Raw genomic sequence first — 26,998 nt, 5'->3', positions numbered from 1 at the left:
CATGACAGAACACACGATAAAAGGCAGTAAAGGACAAGGATTCAGAGGCCCTGTCCCTCTGATGCATTTCCAGCATCACAGAGACATCCAGTGCCTGTCTTCTCTAGGGTTCTCAATGAACTTTCCAAAATCATGCATATCGCCATCTCTGAATGCTGTTTTCCTGGGTTCGCAACTCAACACCTTAGAATGTCTTGCTACTGCCTCAGAGGAGAGGGTCAAAGCCATACTCCACAAGATTCGACAACTGTCCACATTACGGGTGACAACAGTCCGCTCCATCAAGTCTCTTTTGGGCATGATGTCCTCTTGCATCCCATTGGTTCCACATTGCAGGCTTCACATGAAGCCTCTCCAGAAGTTCCTGGATGCTCGATGGCAGCAAGTATCATGCTCATGGAATGACAAAATTGCCCTCTCACCAAACTCTCTAGTGGTGGGATCATCGCAAGCACCTCACACAAGGTGCTCCCTTTCGACTCCCAGTTTATCAAGCCACTGTCACTAATGATGTTTCTCTGGAGGGAGGAGGAGCCCACATGGGCCAACACCATGCCAGAGGCCTATAGCTTCCCAAAGACCTCTGGCTTCTTGAAGACAAAGCCGTGCGCATAAATGTCTTGGAGCTAAGTGCAGTGCTTTGTGCCTTGAAATCATTCCAACCACAACTCCAGAACAAGGTGGTTCGCATCTTCACTGACAACACGACCACCAAGTTTTATATCTGGAAACAAGGCGGCACCCGTTCACTGTTACTATCCATGGACGCTAAAGCGATATGGTACTGTGCATTATCCCAAAACGTGTATCTCCTTCCTTTTCATCTATCGTAATCTGCAACACCATTGCGGATTCCCTCAGCAGGGAGCTACAATTCTGCCATGAACGGGAGGTGCACCAGAGCCAAGTTCTTTGCATCTTCTCTTGGTGGGGTCGCCCCGAAATGGACTTGTTTGCTCCGGCACAGATCTCCCAAGTGCCCTCAGTTTGCCAGCTGCTATCCTCAAGAAGGGAGTCTGTGGGACGCCTTCTCCATCCCATGGGAAGGTTGGTTCCTCTAGGCATTCCCTCCACTTCCACTTCTACTTAGAGTGCTATACACCCACAAACGGAGCAACTGCCAGATGATCTTAATCGCCCGAATGGCTATGTCAAATGTGGTACTCCAACCAACTTCATCGGTAGGTTGCTCCATGCTTCAAGCTACTCTTTCTGTCTGACCTCCTCTCCAGGGACAGTTAATCAGTACTGCATCACACTCCATCATCCCTAACTTTGAGGGCTTACTCCAGGAGCCCAAAAATTCAAGACACTTCGCTTTGCCTTTAGAATGCAGAAATATTCTTGCAAAAGCTATGGTGCCCTCTACATTTATGTATTGATTTATTTATTTCTTGCAAAAGCCTGCAGGCATCAGAGCGCACATTAAAACATTAAAAAGGGTGTTAATCGCAACAGCTCAGACCGAATCCAGGCTGCACACATCTTGCCATACCTCCTGGCACATGTATCCATTAAAGTACAATTAACTGCCATTTCTCGCTATGCTCGCACTACTGGTTATCCTTCTCTATGTTCCTACAGGTTAGTTAAAGAATTCCTTAAGACACTCTTCCAGGTCTTTTTCTCCTGTTAAAGCTCCAGCGCCAGGGTGGGAACTCAATGTTGTCCTTTCCAAGTTAATGGGAATTCAGCTTGAACCTTTAAACCAGGCTCCGTTGAAGTTTCTATCATGGAAGATCGCCTTGGTGGCCATTACGTTTGCCAGACACGCATGAGAACTGCAAGCCCTCGTCTGTAAACCACCTTACCTGGCTTTTCACCATTTCATGCCGAAAGTTCCCTCTGAGTTCCACCTGAAAGAACCTTTGCTTCTGCCAGTTTTCTTTGGTGCTCCCACTTCACCAGCGGAAAGAGCCTTACACTCGCTGGATGTCGCGAATGCTTTAATGCTGTAAAGTTTTATATCGCACGCACAAAGGAGTTCCAAAAAACATCTCAATTGTTTGTTTTGTTCGGTCCTGTGGGAAAAGACAACGCCCTAGCTCAGTCTTCCATTTCCAGGTGGCACTCTGGGTGTATCTTGTATTGCCACAGACTTGCAAGAATGCCCCTGCCAGGATGACCAAGGGCACATTCCACCAGAGCCGTAGGTTCTACCACAGCATTCCTGTCTGGTGTTCCCCTGCTCCACATGGAAGTCTGTCCACACCTTCACGAGATTCTACTGCATTGACAAGAGTTCCAGGGAGGAGTCCTGTGTTGGCCAGGCAGTGCTACGCAACCTATTTGCATGAGGTATGTGTTCTAGAGGTGAGTTCAATTGCTTCTGTAGAGCTATACTGCCTCCTATTGGTTGTGTGTATGCACTGCTGTATAATCATTTTCATGAGCATGTGAATCATGAAAGATCCAATGCTGGAGAAGGAACACATTACTTACCTGTAACTCCTGTTCTCCAGCATTTCTATCTTTCATGGATTCACATGCAATCCTCCCTCTCTATGGCTTTTCTTGGTTCCTACTGCCACATTACATGTGCTTCCAAATCTGAAGATGGCTACCAGGGGTAGAGCTAAGGGGGACTAATGTCATTGGCTGGGGCAGTATAACCCAAAGTGTCAGCAATAGGTTATATAAGTGGCAAGCAGTTTTAAGCTTTTGAGCGAAACTGCTTTAATGTTGCAGAGGATTCCCAACCTGACTACGCAGAATATTCATGAGCATGTGAATCCATGAATGATACCAATGCTGGAGAACAGGAGTTTCTGGTAAGTAACTTGTTCCTTTCTGTCTACCCTCTGATGTCTCTGTGTGTATCTGAGTTTTTTTTAACACAGCTACAGAGTCTTTCGGCTATCTGTAGGAGATGCCTGTGCTCTTTTTCTTGTTTATCAACATTTGGGCAAACCAAGGGAGATTCCACATTCATGCCTCCAGGGATTACATCTCAGAGTGGGTGACTACCTGTGGATCCCAGAGATCCCCAGTCTCCCTTCCTTTTCTGGTGTGCCCATAGTGCTACGTTTTGAAATGTGTTTAAAGTTAATGTTATTATCTAATATGTATTCATCCTTTTTACTGTGGATTTTAAAACTTGCTATGTATTTCAGCCTGTTGTTAGACATCATGTAAGGGGTTGACGCTCGATTGATTTCAAGTCACGTGGAATTACAAATAAAGTGGTACATGATTTGTTATAGGTATATATAATATACTTTATTAAACCTATATGGTTGACTAACTTCTAATGGTTTCATTTGTTGTCTCCTTACAGGATAAAACAAAAGAACTTACAAAGGGAACTTGAACGAGTGAAAAAAGCAAGAGTTGCAGTACACTTGTAAGTAGGAGTTTTTAAAATTGCTTATTTCAGAAAGGAGGAGGCCTACATATCTGAAGAAGGATGAGCTTGCAATATTTTACTAGAGGATTTTTAAATAGGCTGTTGGTCAGCTTTTGTCACAGCTGAAAGGGATGTGTCTTAAAAACGATTTTCAATTTAAATGGCAAGTGCCATCCAAGGAGCCAAATAGAATTCAAAGGCAAGATTTTTTCTACACAGTTGATCATCATGTGAAGCCTTTGCTGCTATACAACTAGAAGAAAAGGCTTGTTGGGCATTGAGGGGATGCATGGGTGTGTTTGAGCAGACCTCAGAGAACATGCATCCAAACCAAGACACAGGGACAGTGCTGGGGCTCATTACAAGTTTGGCGGTGCAGGAAAAAAGTGGAGGAAATACTGTTTACCTCAGTTTTTCCCGCACTGCAAAACTACAAGTTTGCCGGTATTACTGCATGGTAATACCGGCAGTGGTAATACTGGCAAAAATCCCCAATCAAGTCCTATGGACTCCATTAAATGGGGATTTACACCGGCAAACCGTCACTTGTAGTCCGGTTGTATTACCGCTGGAGGTAATCCCTCCAGCAGTAATACAGCCTGACCAAGTGGCAGTGTCGGTAATTCTCTGGCAAACTCATAATGAACCTCTGAGTCTGAAGTGGCTGGAAGCATCAAAATTGAACACCTGGGTCAGATTCAGATGGCACAAAAACATCTGTTATATAGAAACTGATAAAGCTGGAGGCGATGATCATGGTGGTCTCAAAGAATACCAGCACAGAAGTAGAGTTTCAAGCTTATATTTATAAACTTATAGTGGCCAGGTTAGTTATAATTTGGCTGTTATTCCTGGGCTGCCAAAATGAGTGTGAGAGACCTTTTGAGTTGTTGGATTAAATCGTGTTTTGTAGTGTCGCTCAATTGGTGCTTCAGGTCCCACACCTATTGGGGACACTTTCCTGGATCCAGTTTGCAGCATGCTTCAGGACATATCTTTTTGGTATCTCCACGGCCAGCCGCTGGAGGGGAGCTCACGCAATCTGCAGTACTTGTCCTGGCTGCTCCCAGTAAGTTCCATCTCTGACATTCGCCCCATCACCCAGTTTAGGGAAGACATCTCCTAAGTTACACTCATGCACCTCTGCACATCCTATTTGGAGCTCAGTCAGGATTCTGCCCACATTCCTCAACTCATCTCTCCTCTTCTTCCTCCTTGGTCTCCCTGGGAAGGTAATCTGATAACTAAATGTTAAAACAGACTTCACTATGGTATGAAAACAACCCCAAACCCCTTAACTTCGCCATCTCCCTTTTGACAACAGAGTGGTGGAGACAAATGTTGAGAACTGGCAAATCTTCCTGACCTGGTTCAACCCCAGACATTTTTGCTTTACTAGTGGGATATTTTTCCTTAATACTTCAATTAGTGGGAACCTTTTTCCACACTCACAAAATCTTTCTCTTTTTATGGGTGTCATTTTTAAGACTCTCCATAGCGTCTTTTTAAAGTTATCCTCTTAAACAACTTATTGGCAATAAGTGCCAGTTGTTGCTGGGTTGCCCTAGGGACTCCCCTTTTAACTTTATTGTGCTAACCTTGAGAGAACTACAGTTCCCAAGGGTAGAAAGGATCTTTGGATCCCTTTTACATTTTGTTATGTGAAACCAGCACACCCAACCTTATGTTGAGTGCTGGGAGATGCAATGAATCCCCTTTCACATTAAAACTGTAACAATTCTGTTACAGTGACAAGCCTACCTTCAATGGCTGGTGGCAGTGATACCTTGTATTAATTTGGTGCACCTTTACCATGGGCTGTGATCACAGCTGCGCAGCAAAGGCACCTAAGGGTGCTTATTTTATCAAAATGACCCCTGTCTTCTTTTTTCACAATTTTTGTGTTTCTTGTCGTTTATTCTTCCTTCCCCTGACATCCAGGGTGGGAAATACTTTTGTGTGATTTTTATCTTTGGCGGGAGTCCCCTGGACTTCCGCCCAGGCTCCAGTCAGTCTGTGTGGGCAGGAAGTTAGAGAGGAGTCTAAAACTCCACGGCCCTTTGTTTTACGCCTTGCCTGAATGGGGACAAATCCCAGTGGGGGGGCTGGCTGTCCTGATTGGACAACCAGACCGCCCCTTCTGGTAAAATGTAGGGAGAGAATGCAGAAGTTGTGTTGTAATTCCTGATAAATACTGCAAACCTGGCAGCTGATGAGTAGTCGGCCACTGGAATTTAAACCAAAGAGGATGACGAAGGAAAAGCGGCAGAGACGATTTCCAGCTCCGGAGAGCCTGCTGTGTACCCTGAACCTGCTGCAGCCCTTCCTTCTAATCGACCTGGGGACTCCGGAAAAGACAACCTCGACCCAGAACCTGGTGAGACCCACTAGACTCAAGGAGACCTGCATTTTGAGCCATCCCACACCTTGCTGCGACCTTCGTTGCTGCAATACCCCAATACCCTGGGACCTCGAGCCATTGTGCAGTGCACGGTCTTCCGGTATCCGAATCTCGCTGAAACTTCGTGGGCATACTGGTGGATCTTCAGAGACACGATTTGAGTTTTAGAAATCACCTCAACAGAGTGCTGGACCTTTGTAACGACGAGAATTCAACCGTGATTTTCTGTCTTCTGTGCTCCTTGAAAAGGTGGCAAATCTGCAGAACCACATTCGGCCACGAGGGAAACCTTGCCTAGAGCCTTCAACATCGCCCGGCTGCAAAGATCCTTCTGAGGTCTTGTTTTCAGTCACCACGACAAGGATTCCACTGACCGGGTATTTGGATGCAGATCCTGAAGTCCTCCTGCAAAAGCTTCTTCAATGCTAAGGTACTGTGTTGGCTTTGGTATGTACTTACCTTAAGACTGTTCGGACTTCTGTGTAGCTTTGTGGTGTTTTCTGTGATGGGGCGGCCTCTCATCCAGTGCACCCTGTCCCACTGCTAGAATCCATCTAGGGTGTCTTCTGTGAAGCTCCTGGACCCTCTTCTAACCCGAGAAGTAAAGTACTCACCTGTTGCCCAGTTTTCCTAAGGAACTCTGACTTTTGCTACTAAAGAATCTATCCTGACACTGTCTGTTGGTCACTATTCCATACTGACCCCCCTTCTGCCACTGTGAACACTCATGCTCCAAGAACCAGGGAAAGACATTTGAAGGGATTGGGGCTTCTGCCTAGAAAAGAAAATTAAGTGTTTAAAAGTGACTTACTTGTTAATGAGTTGTTTGGTAACTGTAAGTCTAAGAGTGAACAGTTACAAAAGTTCTTACTGATCTTGAATGTGTGATGCACTATTCTCAAAAGTATGGTTAACCTCTTTTCTTCCTTAGCAACTGTTTTGCCAGTCTAATAGAAAGTAGATGTGAAGGTATTTTACTCTCCTGTGATTAGGTTGTGCCTCTTCCCAAAAGTAAAGTGTTGGTTTCACCAGAGTATTCTTGCAGGGTAATTGTATGAGTGTCCTACAACTGTTGGTATTACCAGATTATTCCTTTAAGGATAATTGTATGAGTGTTCCCCAGCTGGGTCTTGCTTCCCCTGACTTGCTGCTAGCCTGTCCAGAATAAGTCTGCATTAGGTTGTTGACTACCTAGAATAACTTTGAGTCATTCAGTAAAGAGTAACATTGGGTTCTACTTTCCCCTTCATTGTGAGGTTAAAAAAGTATGTGGGTTTTACTTATCTTGTGTTAGCTGTGTGCCATCCAAAAATAAGTTACAAGAGTTACTGCTTATCTCTATCTGGGGTTCACTGATTTCAAAAGCAAGTGTAATTAAATATTACATCATTAGGTTTTACTCACCTAGTATAACTGTGTGTTAACATAAAAGTAGATATAGGTTTTTACTGCACCTAGACGAAGTGTTTCACTATTCACCAAAGGTATATTGTTCCGTTGACTAATTAGATGAGTTGTACTAAGACACCTGGTAGGATCTAATCCCCTTCCATTACTGAATGTAATCTGAAAAGTAACCATTGGTTTTTACTCCCCAAGAATATTTGTGGCCTATACTGAATGTGGATGAAAAGATTTTGACTTCCCTAAAACTACTGTTATTTGGAACACCTAAGGTCTATATTTGGGTCTGTGTACCTTCAAGTATAGTGTGTGTTTATATTGTGTTTTCATCTAATGTGTAAGTACTTACTTAACCCCTATATTTATTTGGGCCTACCTGTATTTAAATAAATCCTAAAATAAAGTGTTTCAGTGCTTCTTTGGACCATTTGTATTACAATTTGTTTTGTACTGATTCTACTGCTCTCTTTCCCTCCTAAGATAAGCCTGGCTGCTCTGTCTGCACTACCATGTACTCAGGTGGTACAGCCTTCTACTAAGAGTGGAGTCTTGTACTGCCTCAGTTGAATGGTTTTACTAAGCCCTTAGTTGGACTTCAGAAAAACTGTCCTAACACTGACCCCAGATGACCTGCACTCTGACCATTTTGTTAGCCTCTCCTGTTAATCCCTTTTAGCATCCTTCCGATTGAGAACTTTGGTGCTGTTTGCCATCAGTATGCAAAGTTAAGTTCTTGATGGGGTACTTAATGATGCAACAAATGTTGCTCTGGAGCGACTCCCCATCTTCGTACTCCTTGGAGTGACTGGACCACCCCATTCATGGTCTTCCTTTCCTCTATGGTTGGGTATTGAGTCAGAGCGCGAGCCTGCTCTTTTGTTACTTAAGCCTTGGTCTCCTTCTTGACTTCTATATCTGGAGGAGCTGCATCAATGTTTAGGGCATCAAACAACATCCTTTGACACATGTCGATTTTATTTTGTAATTTCACAAGTTCTGGCATCAAGTTCCACCTTGACCTCTGAGATCCTTCCTTCCAGGTAGGCAGTCCTACTGAAAACCAACTCAGGGCTCACTGATTGGTTTAGTGTTGTTAAAAATATGGTTAGAGTTTTAATCGAAACAAGTGGTATATTTTTCTACACTGCTATGCACTTCTTCTTGGACCGTGGTCTTCAGTCCTCTCTTGCTCTCCCTTTCTCTTCTCTCTCGGTCTTATCTCGTGCCTCTTCTCCCTGCCTGTCCCACCCCCTCCCCATATTGCCCTAGGTAGTTAATTTATTCACGGTCATTGGGATTTTGTACTGCTACAGAGCACTTCTTTCGTTTGCACAGTATTCATTATGTCAAGTTGGTGCTTCTGGACACTTGCATGCGGTTTCACCATTGGGATGTCCGGGAATAGACACTTCAGGAACTAATGAACCTTAAAGTACTTCAAAATTCTCCTCTTGCTAAGTCTCTGAAATAGCCCCTCTCTCCTTAGGTCTGAACTACATCTTACTTCCACTTGTCTCCTTGGACTTCCCCTTACCCACTCTTCTGGCATAGGTCCAAAACCGCATCTCCCACCCGTTTCCATTTTTTACTCCTGTTCTCCCTCTGATGCTTCCTTTTTTTAAAATTTCTTTTTTTTGTGTTTACAATGTATTTAAACTTTTATACCAAGATACAAAATGGAAACATCTACAAATAGGCTAACATTCCTAACATTTGGAATTCACATGACCGTTATAAAACATAATAAAAGTGATATCTGGTCAAATATTTAGATAATTAGAAAGTTATAGATACACATTTTCTCTTAAGAAGGTATGAACCATAATTAAATCTTGAACCAAAGCAATGGTAAGCAAGTTCAAATTCTCACTCATCAGACTCTGAATCAATATTTTTTTGTGACTATGCAGTCAGAGACAAAATGGCAGGAGACTTAATCACTAAGTGCTTTATCAATTCACATTGCCCCCTATTTTTACAAAGACAATTCATATATTCCACGAAGAGGCCCCTAATGGGCCCCCAAAGTTTCAAGGTGCCTAATAGATTAAAACGAAAATGCATGTACACTGATGATGAAAACGGTCTGGGAAGTGAATGAGATACTTGGGAAGGGTGCCTGGAGGTCTATGCAATCTCGCAAACTCCTTCAAAAGGGAGCAACTAGAAATTGAATCTGGGTCTTGGCGCCATTCAGTGAAATTAATTAACTTGAAAATTCTAATGGGATTATACAATAACATTTGCCTACAAGAGTCTATATCCATCAAAACATTGTTACACTCCAAAGCACAGTGGTCCAATGATTTAAATGATGTATTGGACCATGCAGAGTGCAAAGTGGCATATATCGAATTGGGGAGGGGATCATACATTTTCCTATATAATTTTACTTTAGCCCAGAAAACCTATGACCTCCATTAGTATATGGACAGGACTGTGGGAATCACAATAGTTTCTTCCAAAACATCCCTTAAATCACTTCCAGTTTACTGCAGTCTAAATTGTAAATTTCCAGACCAAAAAGTATCAAAGGGAGCACCTTCTCAACATAGCATCGAATCACAGGGGTAAATGTGAACCTACAATACTGCCAAAGAAATTCTTTAGTTTGAGAATATAGAGGAGCCAGTTTTGTTTTTAATCTGGCACAGATTAGTTTAGTGTTAATGTTAAAGGATATTTGCACCGCGCACTATCACCACAGGAGTGGTCCCGTGGCGCTCTGGCGGCTCTGAAAAAGAAAGGAGGGGTGGGGGGGAGTTAGTGCGGATGAGCTGGAGAAGTGCAAGAGAGCAGTGATGTGCTGTTGGCAGCCTCAGCCTGGAATTCCGTTGGCTGGGCTCGGGGTCTTACACTGTCGGAAGACTTTGTGTGCTGTTGTGCTGGTCTATGTGTGATTTGTTTTGTTGTTGTTGTGTTGTGAAGTTTGTGTGGATTGTTGTGTCATAGGTTTGTGGTTGTGTTTGGTTTGAATTTGAGAGGTGTATGCAGAGGGTGAAGTTGTTGGTTGGCTAATTTGCATTGCTGTCTCGAAGTGAGGCACTACATTTCTGTATTTCTAATCAGGTGGGGTGTGTGAAACAGGGCTGTACAACACTCACGGCCCCTTTCCCATATGGCCTCCTTTCACATGCATAACCTTGCCCAGGTTGGGCACTGGCTGCCTATGTGGCCCCTGTTTGTAGATGGTGGCGGGACAGGTGCCTTGGGTGCCTTCTATGCGGGCGGGTAGGGATTTGTGCATCCCTTGCAGTTTACCCCAAAAAGCATTCCCAATCTAGTTGGGGGCGGCATCGGTAGGCCCAGGTTTACTCCCTCCATGTGTTGGGGCTGCTCTGCATCCATCATCTTATTCGGTTGCTCATTCATGTTACCGCTTCTACCCCCTTTGGAATGTGGCAATGCTAACGCTAGCAATTATGTCCAGGGGCGGTGTCTGCTTTCATTCACAGCTCTTTGGTCCATGCCCCTGCCAATGTCCACAGTTTAGTGTGGCAAGTGCTAACGTTCACCCAACTTCATACAGGTATGATCTGTAGTAGCATTTATCGAGTGGTTGAAGGTTGTTCGCTGGGAGTCGGCTAGGGATGCTGGGCTCTGTCCTCATGGGTGTCACTTGTGTACCATTAGACATAGTGCTTTCTCTCTTGTTGTAGTAAGGGTTTCTTTATTCAGTTCTGGATGGTGTCATTGTCCTAGATTTGTCTTCCTTTTCATTGTCTTTCCCGTTCGGTGGTTTGGTTTTCAATTTGAATCTGTGATGTTGAAGAGCCAGGTTTTTAGTAATTTACTGAATTGTAGGTGGTCTTTGGTGTTTCTTATTTCTTTCGGGATGTTGTTCCAGGTTTTTTGTGGCTAAGTGGGAGAAGATGGCAGATGTGTAGTAAAATGTGGTATAGTTATAAAGTAATACAATCTGGTAAATATGGAAACTTTAGTAAGACACATTTACACCGAAAGCACCAACCCGTTCATATAGTTACCGGTTCAGTACCCCACCCCCTACAGCGAATTCATCATCCGGGATTCACCTGAGGCAGCGTGTGCATCGATAGATTTGGAATTGCATTTGGAAACAATTCACAAAACATTCTGGGTTGACGCTTTTTTGTGTACTTCGATTGGTCGTACATATCCTGGGTAAAGTGCAGGCTGCAGATGCAGAATCAATTCGATCTCAAGTCTCCCAAGTCAGCTTGGGCTCTACTTTCAATCTCATCCACCGCCAAACCACATTGTTGAACCCATTCTCTTATTAAATTAATATCCTTCGGGAATGTATGCAGGACCGTGCCATGACTTTTGACATGGCTCCTGGAACGGCAACTGAAAACCATACAAGCAGGCATTCTTGAAAAATCTTCAAGATCTGTATAAAAAAATTACATAATTACAAAAAAATTGTACTGAATGCATGAGATTGATGGAATTATATTAAAGTTTTCTATGCAATGTTTGTTTTGGTCAAAGAAGCAAAACCAGTGTGCCGTTGTCGAATATACACTGGGATAACTTTCATACAGAATTCATTGATGTAACGCAAATCGTAATGTGTAACTGTCATGCATCAAAAGGAAACATGCTTATAGACATGGTCTGAGAAAGATCCGATTCTATTACAATTGACACTGATGGAATTTGCTATATATCGAGATCAGAAAACCTCAAACATTAAACAATGGTAAAGTCATTGAGATGAATGAACATTACACTACTGAGTACATTCGGTCGAAATAGCTAGAAATGTTGAGATCAGAAAGAGATGAATATAGTGAAGTTAATATGTGACCTGCCCTTACCTTGACTAAGAAACAATTGGATTCAGCAAGCACAGGAGTTAGTAGCAGGAGAACAGGTAGCACGATCATGAGTTGACTTCCAGTGCTCACAAATGTTCTCAGGATAAATATCAAGGAGTTTATAAAGAATTCGAAAAGTGGGTGCGTATGTGAATGTGTGACATGTTTCTGGCGCGGTCTGCTTCAGGGGAGCCTGGAGACACTGGGTCTGGGGAAGCCATGTGTACAATGGCTGCTGTGCAGAAGATACCTTTGAAGTGTACATGGTGTTTGGCACATTGGCCGTTCCCACTCTGCCTTGGGAGCGCACAGCCACAGGTGAGAACTGCAATTGATACTGGAGGGGGCATGGATTATTGCAGAGGGGTTTTGGGTAAAAGGGCACCAACCATTGTTGCAGGTCACTCATAGACAAGGAGCGTGTTCTTGATTCACTGAAAAATTGAAAACAACTATTCATAAAAGATGATTTGTATTTTATTTTGTTGCTGATGTTCATGGCACAAATGTACTACAAATTGTATACGTCGGGTTGCAGCACAGTGTGGGAAAATCCCCTGTACTGACCGCTGTCACTGGGGAATTTGGCTCCAATGGCTCCAACGACACAGGTGCTTATTATTCGTTCAACGCGGTATCCAAGCCTCCCATGAAGCCACCATGTAAATAAACGATAGGCCACCAGCCGGTACCACCTGTGGAAGAGAAACATACATAATGTTTTTAAATGAACCTGATAAGTGTACAAACCTTATTTGAAAATGTACCCTGTATCCTATGGCATAGTTGCCTGTACAAATGTTACTTCATGGATCACTCAACTTGTGCTTTAAAGTGTGGACACATTGCAAAAGTGAACACCCATGTGAACAACCTTGTCACCCATGTCTTACTTTTGAGGTGTGGTTTTCCTGGTCTCAGCGAGGGGTTGGCTCTTAGATTGCCCAGGTCAGCTTCCCCTAGCTTTCCAGCTCTTGACCAAAATATATCACCATAAAGGTTCACTGTAAGTATCCCAGGTTTTCCTTCACTGGAGGTGCGATATGTCCAAAGTTCCCAAAACAGTCGCAGTTCTTTGATGATGATATCTTTGCCCTAGCTTAGGTTGCTTTCCAAAGAAAATATTCAAAGATGTTCAAAGAAATTGTCTCAGCCACAAGTTCAAACACACTCAGGGCTTCCCTTCCCCAGGTCTCAGCTTATTCAAAGAAAATTCATACAGCGTACAGTTCCTGGAGGACAGGCTCTTGTCAGAGACTTTTGAGAATGCATGGCATTTCTTTTCCATCCTGCGCGACCACTCTGATTGCTTGCTCCTGTTTATTCACCTCTCTTTTCTCTTCTTACACTCCGCTGCTTACTACATTTTCTCTTCTTCCGGACCACTTGCCCACCTTTACTCGTTGGTGCATTCCTGCATCTTTGTTCTCCTTTCTCCGCTCGACCGGGCCACTTGCCCATCCAGCTTTCCACTTTCCTTTTCCCTCGCTGTTTGAGACGCTTACACCCTTTGTTTCTTCGCTTTTACTTTCCTCTTTCTCTCATCTTCGGCCCATTTCAATTTCATCTTTCACTTTTCTTTGAGTTTCCTCTTTCAGCACCACTCTTGCGCTAAACTCCGCTTTCTTTCACTGGTCTTCGCTTGCCGGCGCCTTCCTCAAACGTGGCTATGCCTGCTTGCACGCTTACCCGAGTCTCTATTTCACATGACTCACTGCAGCGGCTTCCTGCGACAGCTTGAGGCAGAGGTCAGGGTCTTGCCACCTACCCCTGGGAAACCCTTTGGGTCGCTTATGGCCCCAAGGGAATGAGCATTGGTCCTTTAATGCCAGCAGGGATCTGGTTGTTGGAGTCCCGTCCACGGGATGCACAGCTTTCCCAGGTTGATGTTGCAGCTTGCCCCCCTCCCGGGGTCATTCCAGCAACTCTGTGCACCGTGGGTTCTCTGCTCTGCACCACCCTGACCTCGTGCAAAGGGCCCCACCATGGGAGAAGGGATGACACTTGCACAACGTCCATGTAGTCCGCTCCTGTTGGTTCTGCAGAGTGCTTTTCAGCACTACGCGCCTCCTCTTCATCCCAGTATCATTATGGGTGTTCTCTACTGGGTTCAAGATGCTCTTCCACTTCCCAGTTTTACAAAGGGCTTCACATTTGTCGTCCCTGCTCTCCCTCTCAGTATAAAGCAGCGAGGTGGAATGATCTACCTTATACAGATGTATTGAGTTATGTGGGACTGTTACCCTTCACATGGTTAGAGGTTGAGGTGGTAAAGGGGTGAGTTGGTACGAGTGATCTCCCTGAGATGTCATCTCGTGTCCCATAAGGGGTTCCCCATCCCATGTGATCATCCCATGATGCACCAATAACAGGGGGGCGATTGGACTGTGGCCGCACCGCCCTGACCCCATGCAAAGTCCCCACCATGGGAGAAGGGATGACATCTAAGGATTTGTCATAATTTACAGAATTTAGAATAAAAACAATTTCAAAGGGTACCCACAGTTTACCCTGTTAATTATATACCTAATGGAAGGAACTACCATTTTGTAAAGTATGTACAGCACTGTTAGTAAAAACTTCTAACAGAAATTGGGGCAAGACTCCTTTAGAACAAAATGAAGTGAAGATTTCTTAGTTCATGGAAATATTTTTTAAAAATCCAGATTGAGATGGGAATGTTTGTATTCTCTATTGCACTTTGGGGTTTGCATAATATATGAAAAATATATTTACATTATTTCTAATAACGAAAAGGATCAACTTTATAGGTTGTAATTGTTAGATGTAGATGGTCAGTTTTATGTATGTAAGTCACACCATTTTTATTTGACTCCAATTTCTCAGTTTAAACAGCCTTGAAAATGCACACAGAGCTCTGACGTACACGCTAGCAGCTTGTTCATGCCAAGATGTAAATAAGAAGTACATTTGTAATGTTTCTTTTGGCTTGCATGTACAATATTCAATCAAATAAATATTCAAATAATTATTTCTATTTAGGTTTAGAAAGAGTCCACAGCTGGGATTTTTGGGTGCTCGTGCACACCTTAAAATGTATATTCTTTTGTATTTTTGAAAAAATAAAACATTCAATGCAAACGGCCTGCTGGACAGTGCAGCCCACCATAGAAGCCTTGCTAGAAAAAACACTTGTGCACACCTGATGTAAATATTTCCATTAAGTTTTATAAAACTGCTGAACGGGCAAGGTTTAAGGTGTGCATCACTTTTGATAAAGCAGCTTGTGATATTCCTCATCTGTCTATCATACATAATGCATACACTCGTAAAGTAGAACAAGTTGAGTGTGTATGTGTCGCATTGTTTTTTGAACTGTTTAAAGGTTAGTGATTGTGCTTATTCTCACAGAACTGTCTCTCCACTCACTCAGGTAATAACTCCACTCACTCAGGTAATAACCCATCCAATGTGTACATTTAATATGATTTAGAATTAGAAAGCAACAGTGTCTTACCCATACATCATTGGTTGATAGGCATGCAAATGAGATCTGTCTGAAGAGAGATTAAACTAAACAGACTTGCAGAGCAAACTACTCGCAGATCAGCAGTATGTGCAGGCATTAAATAATAAAACCAGAATTTAGAAGCCGTCAATTTGCTCCCACAAGGGAAAATGCAAATTGCTTACTGTGGCCTCGCTTCTGTTTGCATGACAATACAATATTCCACTTATTTTGCAAAATCGTACTAACATCCATACACATATACAATGAAATATAAATGACTTTTCTAGATAAAAATAGGATCTTCTAATATCCCTGGGTACTCAAAACAAAAATACTTTGTTCTCTGTTTTAAAGGACATATAACTCAGAAGAAACAGTTCAATATGAGGAAAATGTTTATGTTGCGCTTATCAAATAGTATCAGTAATCCATGATATCTAATAAGAAAGAACTACGTTCTTGGTATTTGACAGTCATTTTAAAATATTTTTCATTAAAAATGGCAGTTGTTTTGCAAGTATATGATAATCTAATCAAACAGTTTTTACATCTGCATCCTGGACAAGGCTTTTTCAAATGACTCAGGTTTCCTAATTGAAATGTCTGCATATCACTACCAGATAGCTTTTATTTTGGAGAGCAAAATGCCTTGATGACTTTAAAATGTCACACAAGGATAAGATTATAAAGTTGAAATGGAATTGGCAAAATAAATTTAATTGATACAAGGAGTCCACTTACTTGCCATTTCTTGGAATTGAGGGCGAGAAACTATCTTCTTTCCTGTTCCACTGCAAGGTGTTGGAAAACTCTCTTCAGTTTTGTTTGGTAAACTATTGTTTTCACAGGCCAAGACGTTTATTAAGCCAAGCAATCTGTAAGGTATGTTGTAGACTGTACTCTCAAACCCTGACATAATTTGCTACTGTCAAAACCCAGGGCATGATTTCTTAATGTGTTATTGTCATAGACCAATATGCCCTGTGCAATAATGTATTCTAGGACAATTCGTTTCAAATATACTTCCATAAAGTTTTATTTACAGCCCCGGTCCCCCTTCAGTGATGTAGCATGTAAGCAGGGTTCCTTAGAGTACTTAATTCTTGTGACACTTGTCTGAACACCCGGAGAATTTTGTACGTGCTTCATATTATTTTCCAAAGACCCAGGATAGATAGGGGGCACCAACTGGCTTCCGCCATCACCACCAGGTAGGGTCTTACTTTCGGTCTGAACACCTGCCCCAAAATAAATCACTCTCAAGAAATCTGGTTCTGTCTTGGGGAAATGCCTCTGCATTCAGCCTCACCTGATTTTTCATCAGCTACATCCAGGTGAAGCCCCAATCCACGTTTGGTCTTTTGAATAGACTCCCTTCCTTTTCTGCTTTCCTAAAGCTCTGCTCTCTCTCTATGCATTTGATTTTAAGTACCCAGAAAACTCCACCTATGCAGAATCATGTGACGTAGCAATTTGGGATTCGGCTAGCCTGTGATAGGTTCCCTTCAATTACTGACACCTGCTAGGTTCCTCCTCTTTGCTTCGATTGGCCCATTGAGTTGCCTTTGTCATAAGGCAATGTGTTAGTTATGGAATAGCCCTACCCTTTGAAATGTAAAACCAAAATTGGACTGCAATATGTATTTCCCTTTTCATTCCTGGTGTGAATTTGTGAGATTTATAAGAATTATATATTTAGATTCACAAGAATGTTATGCATCCAGAGACATTCTTCATATTCTTGTCACTGCATGGATAGCAGAGACAAGAATATGAAGAATAGTATATATTCTTAAATTATGCATATATACTATAATTCATACATGTTTATATCTTTTATATATGCATGTTGTTCCTGTTCTGCTGAATTCAAATCTATTTACATTTTTCAGAGGCTCTTTTAATATGCTCCTGGAATGGAGCAGAAACATTCTGCATGAGGCCTAATTGCTCTGCCAGGTTCCCGCTCATGACCTGTTTGAGGCTTCATCTATTAGGAAACAACTTATTTGATTCACCAGACCCTGAACATATTAATTTATTTTATTCATTTGAACTTTTATAACATACTGCATACCCAAGGACCTCAGGGCGCACACAGAGCCGACAAAGATATTGAACCTCCTATCATTTTAAAAGTGCAAGTCCACTCAGTTGAGCTGAATCCAATACAAAGCATGCATTTAGTGTATTTTCTTGATCGTTTGGAACAAGGTCTTTTGTTCTTCAAGTAAACAGAGATGTCATTAGCCTTTTAAATGCCTTGGTCACGGTGAGTGTAATCGCTTCTATACATTCCTATTCTCAAGGAAGCTGAGCTGTGCAGTTTATGTGAACCAAAGTTCACATCTTAGGTTCACAGTACATAACAGCTACATGAGATATTGTGTCCTGTGTAATAGAAATCTGCCATTTCCATTTACCTTATCTTTTTTATAATCACACTTAAATCCAGGGTACGTATTCAAGTTACAAGCTACAAGCCAGGCATAAAAAGTCAGCCCTCACTCCCAGATTTCCACATGTACAAAGCACCTTGCTTTGCTCACATTGAGTCAATTATAACTATCCAGTAGCTAGTGCACATTTGAGGACTGCTTAACATAATATTGTTCTGCTCATAACTATACTAAACGTTGCATGTGATTTGCAATTAGCATTCCATCCGTTATTTCCTTGCAGAATACTAAAATACATGTGGTATAAGTTTGTTTGTTTATGTTTGTTTGTTTATTGCATTTATAAGGCGCACCAGACCCAGGAGTAGCAGGGCGCAGCAAAGATATGCAAAGCTTACAAAAGTTACATAATGTATAGGCCATATATGAGTAGTCACATTTCACAGGCAGATGAAACAGATACAGTATACAAGACAAATTATATAGAGAGGCAGAGTTATTTACATCTTGGTATGCAATGATCTACAGATTTACAATCAGTCAGCAGGTCGTGCTGACTTACTTAGGAATCCGAAGAGACTAATTCTCAGTCAGATTAAGGTGCATGATGAGGTTCTTTCAAAAGAAAGAGTAGGGCAGGTCAGCTCTCAACAGATGAGGCAGGGAGTTCCGAAGTTTGGCGGCCTTCACAGGGAAGCTATTGCCGGCCGCCATTCTTGGAGGATTTAAATCTAGGTACTACCAGGCAATTGGTGTTGACAGTTCTAGAGGGTCTGCTGGAGGTTCTTCTAGATATTCTATCAATTAGGTAACTTGGTGTGACATTGTGTAGTGCTTTGTGTGTCAGGGAGGAGTTTTTATCTGTATTTTGTTATGGGTAGATAACCATTTGTGATGTCGTCTAGTTGCAGAGATGTGCACTCTTTTGTTGATGCCTAGTGCAGCTCTAATGGCATTGTTCTGTAATATTGAAGTTTTTGGATAATGGATTTATTGGCACTACTGTATAGGGCGTTATAGTAGTCTAGTCTTCATAGGATTAGTGCTCTGGCCAGTATGAGGCAACTGTCATTAGAAAGGAAGGGCCTACCTGCTCTAATCAGCTTACAAGTGTAAGCTGTGGTAGAGGCCAAGGAATTTGTTTGTTGAAGGACATCGTTGCATCGAGGTAGAAACCAAGTGTTTTTACCTCTTTGGAGACAGTGGTGTTGTTGCCGTCAATGAGAAAGGCTGCATATTCATGACCTAGTTTGGAAATGTTGGAGGGGGAGCCGAGGATTAACAACTCTGTCTTGTCATCATTCAGGCATAGACCGTGAGCGGCCATTCATGCCTGATTGATGAGATAGATTCTATTCGCCAACGCCAGGTCCTTGCCATGATCCCCAGAAATAGGGAGGAGAATCTGAGTGTCATCTGCATAATTAGTGTAGGTGACACCCAGAAGGTTCAGATCGTCGAACAATGGCTTGGTGAATATGTTATACAGAGTGGGGGACACGCAGGAACCCTGAGGGACCCCGCTTAAGATAGGGGTGGAATCCGCAGCTGCAGAGGGTGAGAATACTCATCTAGTTCTATCACTCAGAAATGATTCTATCCACTTGACAGCGCCTGCGGAGAAATGGGCTGCTGTGTCATGGTGCCTACAGAGGACCTTATGATCGACCAGGTCGAATGCAGCTGAGAGATCAAGTAACAGCAGTAGTGCTGTTTTCCCTTGATCCCTCATCTCATTGATCTGAGTCTTCAGATCTATCAGTGCCGTTTCCGTCCCGTGTAGTGGTCGGAATCCTGATTGTCAGACCCCTAGGAGTTTGTGCTGTTCGAGATGTTTTTTGATCTGCAGATATGCAATTTTATCCTGAATTTTAAGTAAGAATGGTACCGTTGTGATAGGGCGATAATTGGTAGCGATAAGAGGGTCTAGAGTTTGCTTTTTGAGAAGCGGGAGCACCCATGATTGTTTGTTTGAGATTGGCTGGGATGGTGCCAGAGGCAAAGGAAGCATTAATCAGTTTGTAGATGAAAGGGGAGAGGTCTCTCGCAGCCTCTTTTATGATGTGCGCTGGGCAGATATCTCCTTTACAATTAGAAGGTTTGAGAGAGAGGATCGTTTTTTCCACTTCCAGGATCGTTGTTTTGGTGAAGCGGAATGTGATATTTGGATCAGTGGAGGGTCATGATGAGTTGGAGGAGATAGATTCAAAGAGTCTTTCTTATTTTTTATTTTGGTTTGGAGAGTGTTAATTTTGTTGGTTAGTGCTTGTTGTATCTCTGAACACCAGTTCTTATCTTTAATGCAAGTATCAGGTGGAGAGATAGGGGACTCTAGCTCTTTTAGGATTGTGAATAATTCTTTCATACTAGAGTTGGAGTTGGCTATGCGTACATTGTAAGAATTTCTTTTTGCCTGGCAGATTTATTTTTTTATAAAGGGATGCAGTGGACGGTAGCTCCTTTTTGTTCTCATGTGAGGGGCAGAGGCGCCAATCAGTTTCACATTTTCTTTTTAATAGTCGCAGGTCCATTAGTTGTGGAGTGAACCACTTGTTGAGGTGTAGTTTAGCTTTACTAGCTCTCAGTTTGAGGGGAGCGACTTTGTCCAAAGTGGAGAGCATAATCTTGTTATATTCTTGCACCATGGTGCTTGGGTCCAGGCTGTCTGGCACAGAGTTTAGAGTAGGTAGAATATTGGGGATCACATTATCCACTGTTATATTCTTTTTTAGCCTGGTTAGACAAGGTGGCACTACTTGAGGGGTTGTGAGTGTCTGTCTAGTAGTGGAGAGTGTTAAGGACACAAGGAAATGGTCGGTCCAGGATAGGGGAGGAATAGAAGTAATAGCAGCTATGCAATTGTGTTCGGCTACCCAGTCCAGGTTTCTACCCTTGATATGGTTGGGGGCATTTACCTTTTGTGTTAGTCCTAGTGCATTGATGAAGTTTGCTATTTGCAAGGCGTGTTTGTCTGAGGGGTCGTTCAGGCCTAAGTTAAAATCACCAAGCAACAGTACTTGGGATGTAGGTTTGAAGTTACTACCAATTAAATTATACAGGTCCTCTTCAAAGGTGCCAATGGGTCCTGGGGGTCTGTAAATTACATGCATGGTGAGTGATTGTGAGTTCTTTAGAGGTAATTTGATGGAGAGGGATTAACATGATTGTAGGTCATGTGGGGCTACTATTGTCATAGATAAACTCTCTCTGAATATAATGGCTAATCCACCGCCTCGGGAACCATCTCTGTCTTGTCTGAAGATTGTGTACCCTTCTGGCATGGCTAGCGTGAGAGCTGGTCCTGCTGCCTTATGTAGCATTGATTCGGTTATGGCTAGGAAGTCTAGGCTATGTTCTGTGGTTAAGTCAGCTATGTCGATGGCATGAGCCACCAGTGACCTTGCATTCAGGAGAGCTCCTTTAAGGGGTTGATTATCTGCTTTGATTGCGGTTGGGCAGGGGTTAAGGCTATTAGAGGTTAATACCTTAGGGCAGAGTGTAGTCTGGGTATCAGATAAGCTGCAAGTGGGTAGGGTGGTGGGCCGATTGGCACTAGTAGGTGTCGTAATGTGGCAACAATCGGTTTTCTTATTAGTGGGTGGTAGCGATCTAGTAAGGGGCTCGTAAATTTTGGGGAGTCTACTACGAAGTTTGAGATTTCTAATGTCCGTAGTACAAGGGATAGTAGTAAGTTCTCGTAGTAAGTTCTCCATGTTCCCATTTTGTATGCCAACATAAATTCTGCAGCTATTTTGCATTAGCTAATTTCAATTTGGAGTAAAACATTTGGTCTTATAATTAACAGTAATTACATGATATTTCAGTGCAAGATAACAATTCTGAGCTTACCGTATTCAATGGAGAACATTACATTACATGAAATAATACTTACAGACACATATAAAATGTGTCCCTTTTAATCACTGTCTAGCTAAGTTGCTTATTTCTTTGATTGAGTAACTCTCCCAGTATCCGTGTTAGTATGTTAGAGTGAAGCATCAGTGAGCTGTGTACTCTTTCCATTATTATCTGCCCTTGGAGGCTTGAGGGTGCTAGAGACCCGAACAAGATGGCCGCTCGCCTGTGAGCTCCCGCACGGCCCTTCAAAATCCTGATCAATCCTCACTATCCCAGTGGAACGCTACCCTAATACAGCAGCAGATGTTGCCACTAAAGAGCTGGGCAGCAACATATCAGAAAATCTGCAATTACTGGAGCCTACGCAGCCGCAACCTCGATCAGCGCGCCCCGGCACCCCCAAACGACATTGAGAGCCTGGAGGCACACCGGCGCCCGCTTGCCTCCCCCGGAAGTGCTCGTGAGGCCCCCGCGGCAGACACCAAGAACAGCAGCAAGCCCCCGAGCGACTAAGCGCCGGGGTGGCCCCAGCCAGTCACTGGAAGTTCGGGCACACCCCGACCCTGCCTTCAGCAACTGCAGAGCCTGGCCCTGGAGGGTGTGGCCTGGCTGCGAGCGGAGCACAGGCACCAGCCCGGTTCCACAGGCTCAAACTCCTGAAGCCCCGCTACATACCGAGGCTCGCGAGGAAGGTTGGGGTGGCCCCGCTGTCCCCTCCCCTGCTCGTGTTCAGTGCGGCGCCACCCAACGAGACCCCTCTGGCGGCGTGGGTGCTGTCGGAACGTGGTGCCCGAGCCGATTCTCTCAGCGGCTGGACGCAGCTGGCCCCCACAACACTCCAACATCTCAGTGGCTCCCGGCGGCTGCAGGCGCACGTCCTAACTCGGTCCGGGGGGGGCAGACAGCGGGCCCCGTGCCCCATGCCACTCCGGAGCCGCCTGGCAGCCGGGGCCCCCGGCCGAGCAACCCATAGCGGAAACGAGCGGATACTCCAGGTACAGCACTTGCAGCAAGGCAGAGGCGAGCCAAGCACACACAGCAACACGCTAGAGGCACAGACTTTCATGATCCAAGTGCATGATGCTCTGGGCACCCAGGCTGAAGGGGTAGACCCGCTCTAGTAATCCCTCTCCACATAGACCTTCACATCCTTACAAGAGGTCTTGGCTTTACAGCAAGAGGATCCCAACAAGCAGGAATTGCGCTCACCACTGCTGGCCCAGCTCCCTTAAATCACCTTGACGCTCTTGCCACTGTCAACCAGCAGCAAGTCAAAACAGACCAATAGATCCCGAGTTACACTGCAATTCAAACAAGCTGACACCACCCCAGTGCATCAGACATTTGTTGAGACACTTGCGGGGAACTCTGAGGCGCATGCCATCCAGCTATACTAAGCAACTTAGCAATCCTGAAAATTCCCCAGAGGCGCACAGCCCCCACCAAACAGCGTGGACACCTAGAACTAGCACCCTGCACCAATATCCTGGTCCACTAGCTAGACAAACCAGCAGAGCAACGTCCGCATTGTGCACACAAACTTGCGATGGGGAAATCCGACAAGTCACAACGCAAATTGAACTTTGAAGTGGGCACCTCGTCTAAACCACCTAGACACAACAGTGAACCAGAATCCCTGTCACAGGTGCCTGGCCAAGAAGAGTGTGAGCCCCATGCGCTTGACATCAGAGCAATGCTCCTGGAACTGAAAACCGGAATCAGCAACTTAGACGGCAAACTAGACGACCTCTCATCCAAAGTGGATCAGGTACAACACCACTTGATAACCACAGCGAGCGCCTAGATGAAGCAGAGCAACGTATATCCAATCTTGATGACTGAATGACGACTCTAACCACCAGAGTGTCGACCCTCGAGGCCCAAATGAAAACGGCCAACGCGCGGAACGAAGACCTCGAAGGGCGCTCTAGGAGGAACAACATCAGGATAGTTGGGGTGAGGGAGAAACAACTACAGGTCAAAATGGAGGACCGCGTGGAAGAAATGTGCAAATTCCATCTTCGGCTCGGAGGCGCTCTCGCACTTGTTCGTCATCGAAAGGGCCCACAGAATACCGGCATCGAAACCCATCGTCTGAGCACCTCCTCGACCAATAATCGCAAAACTACTTAACTATAAGGACAGAGATGCGATCCTCCGAATGGCTAGAGAGAAAGGCGAGCTACAGCACGATGGCGATTCAGTTTACTTCTATCCAGACTTCTCACTGGCCGTCCAGGCGCAAAGAAGGTCCTTCACCAGCATCAAAGACTCCTATCCAACCAGATCCCATACTCGATGTTCTTTCCCGCCCGTCTAAGAGTACAACACCAGGGAAGGACCCAGTTTTTCCAGACCCCCGAAGAAGCAAACTCATGTTTAGATCAAGCAGGTTGGGGTCCACCTGAGAATAACCAACCACGCGCGCAAAGAGAACGGGCCCAGAGGAACCCACCATAGGCAAAAGCAGTCAACAGAACACAGCCTTGAGTGAAAGAGTACTCCCCCGGAACACAATTTAAGGGTTTTAACACCCCACAGCCGTGCGACTTGGAAAGATCCAAGCGCCCCTATCACAGCAATGTTTAAGTTTACTAGTTACACGTTACAAGGATGGGGTAAAATGACGAGCGAGTTGGGGGTTGCTCGCGAGAAACGGGAGGGGAATCCACACAAGTTGGGGGTTAACATGTTTCACCGAATTCGAGGCTACCCACATGCGCCGCCCACAAGGAGACCACGCTTCAACCTGCACCCCCATGCCATTGCACGCCGCCTCCGCCTTTCAGCAGCTAATCACCAAAAACCGATGACACAAAGAAACCAAAAGACAGCACCTTCACCGTAGCTACGTGGAATATTAAAGGGGGAAACCAGCCAGCCAAAACGAGAAAAATGATTCAATACCTACGCCGACACAAGATCGATGAAGCTTTTATTCAACAAACCCATCTAAGTCCGACAACCAAATGCCCTTGGGCAAAAGACTGTGGCTGCCACCGCTACTTCACCTCATTTTCGTCGTACGCCAGAGGAGTGGCTGTCCTCATTAACAAAACAATAAACTTCAGACTGATCTCAGAAAAAAAAGACACGGAGGGCAGATCACTCCTGATACGTGGAATGATCGATGGGGAGGAAATCACTCTGGTAAACTCATACGGGCCAAACACCGACAGCCCCAGCAACTTTGAATGGGTAATGACCCAACTAAACTCAACAGGGCAGTCCACGATCGTATGGGGCGGAGACCTCAACACAACACTCAATCCATCCAAAGGCAAGCATGCAAATCAGGGAAATTTGCAACACCTACGACCTCGTTGATATCTGGAGATACAAACACCCTGACACCAGAGACTTCACCTTCCACTCCTGGGCGCATAAAACCAGCGCAAGAATAGACTATCTCCTAGTGTCCACACACAGCCGCCTGCAATGGGGAAATTGCCACATTCAACCGCGAGCACTGTCGGATCACTACATGGTGTCCCTAGAATGTATCACCTCACGAGCAATCAAAACTACTCCACACTGGAGATTCAAACCCAGAGCGTTACAAGACGTCGTCTTCACAGAAGAACTCCAAACTGAAATGGAATCCTTCTTGGACATCAATCAAGGGTCGGTACCCTCAGCGGGGACTCTGTGGGAGTCTATGAAGTGTTTCACCAGAGGTGTCTGCATGGCAAAAGAATGCGGAATTTTAAAACTAATACGACGGGAACTGAGCACTAGCGAAGTGCGACTCAAGGATCTCGAGAGTTCTTTCCTAGCGGGCAATAACCCACTGATCCTTGCGGAGATCAAGAAAGAACTAGAACACAGTAAAATCCACCAGTACGGCGAAGGGGAACAACGGGGATATCTCCTTGCGAGACTTATAGCAGCTGACAGAAAACCCACATCGATTGAATCAGTGATGGACCACTCAGGCAACATTGTCCACTCCGCAATGGACATTGTCGAGACTTTCTGTAGTATTTACCAGGACCTGTATGATTCAAGCTACTCCGTAAACCCGGCTGAGTTGGCACAATACCTAGACACAGTGGAACTCTACTGGGTCGGTTCAGAGCTCAAGGAACTATTGAACGCCCCCATCACTATCGACGAGATCCTCTAGGTCATTAAAGAGCTACCCCACACAAAAGCACCTGGGCCAGATGGCCCGTCCGGAGAATTCTATGAATTGTACGCAGACCTCCTTGCCCCGCTACTCCTACAGGTATACGATGAAGCCCTGACCAACGACCAATTGCCGCCAACTCTATACATGGCCAACATAATACTCCTGCATAAACCTGGCAAAGACCCAACCCAATGCGGTTCATGTAGACCTAAATCACTAATAAATCTTGACAATAAAATCTACGCAAAAATCCTAACGAAGAGGCTACTGCCCCTCATGCCCGCCATGGTACTGGCTGATCAAGCAGGCTTCATACCTTGGAGGAACACCTCATATGGGATAAGAAGAATGTTCAGAGCAATGGCAGCCCTCAACCCAGAGAGTCAAGCGGTTGCGGTACTACTAGACGCCGAAAAGGCCTTCGACTCGGTCGAATGGCCCTTTCTCTTCACAGTCCTGGAAAGGATGGGACTGGGCAAACGTTTCATACACCTGATCTTGCTGCTCTACAAAACGCCAACATCTAACATCACACTGGGAAGTCTGCGATCAGCTGATATTCACCTAAAAGGAGGAACCAGACAAGGCTGTCCACTCTCCGCACTGTTATTCGCTCTTGCAATGGAACCCTTGGCCTCCGACCTGCGCATGCATCACCTCCACAGCGGCCTATCATTCGGCCCCCACAAGATGATCATCTCCTTGTAAGCAGATGACGTAGCCCTGTTTCTACAGAACGCCGACGAGAACCTGAACCCTGCGATGAGAGCAGTAATCCAATTTGGACGCTTCTCAGGATTAAGAATTAATAATACCAAATCAGTCATTTTCCCACTCACCGCTGCTATCGCCGAATTCACAGATGACTTTAGTTTCCAATGGCAACTCTCATGCGTGAGATACCTTTGCATCTATATATCCAGACTGAAAGAAGGCATCATACACAACAACTACGAAGCTACGTTGGTTTCCATTCAATCCATGATTGACCGGTGGAAGTCGCTACCACTAACCCTTTGGGGCAGAGTATCATTGGTAAAAATGATCATTCTGCTAAAACTTCTGTACCTATTTGCAAATATCCCTTTGCTGCTCCCTCAGAGGCTCCTGCAACGCATTAAAAGTATGGTCCTCGATCTCATCTGTGCTGGCAAAGTAGCAAGAGTTGCATACACCACACTAAC

The 26,998-nt window shown here is 44.4% G+C and overlaps 1 protein-coding gene across 2 annotated transcripts in view; it reads left to right on the top strand.

Moving 5' to 3' along the window:
- Window positions 1–26,998, top strand: part of ATG16L2 (autophagy related 16 like 2) — a 920,492-nt gene that overhangs the window by 375,174 nt on the left and 518,320 nt on the right. For both annotated transcript variants that reach the window (XM_069640243.1, XM_069640244.1), the window contains exon 6: window positions 3,278–3,343. In XM_069640243.1, the coding sequence (XP_069496344.1) occupies window positions 3,278–3,343 (66 nt within the window). The remainder of the gene's footprint in view (window positions 1–3,277; window positions 3,344–26,998) is intronic.

The sequence above is a fragment of the Ambystoma mexicanum genome, chromosome 7q (assembly GCF_040938575.1).
Source record: "Ambystoma mexicanum isolate Mex_15411 chromosome 7q, UKY_AmexF1_1, whole genome shotgun sequence".
NCBI lineage: Eukaryota > Metazoa > Chordata > Amphibia > Caudata > Ambystomatidae > Ambystoma > Ambystoma mexicanum.
This window is presented reverse-complemented; position numbering and strand designations above follow the sequence as displayed.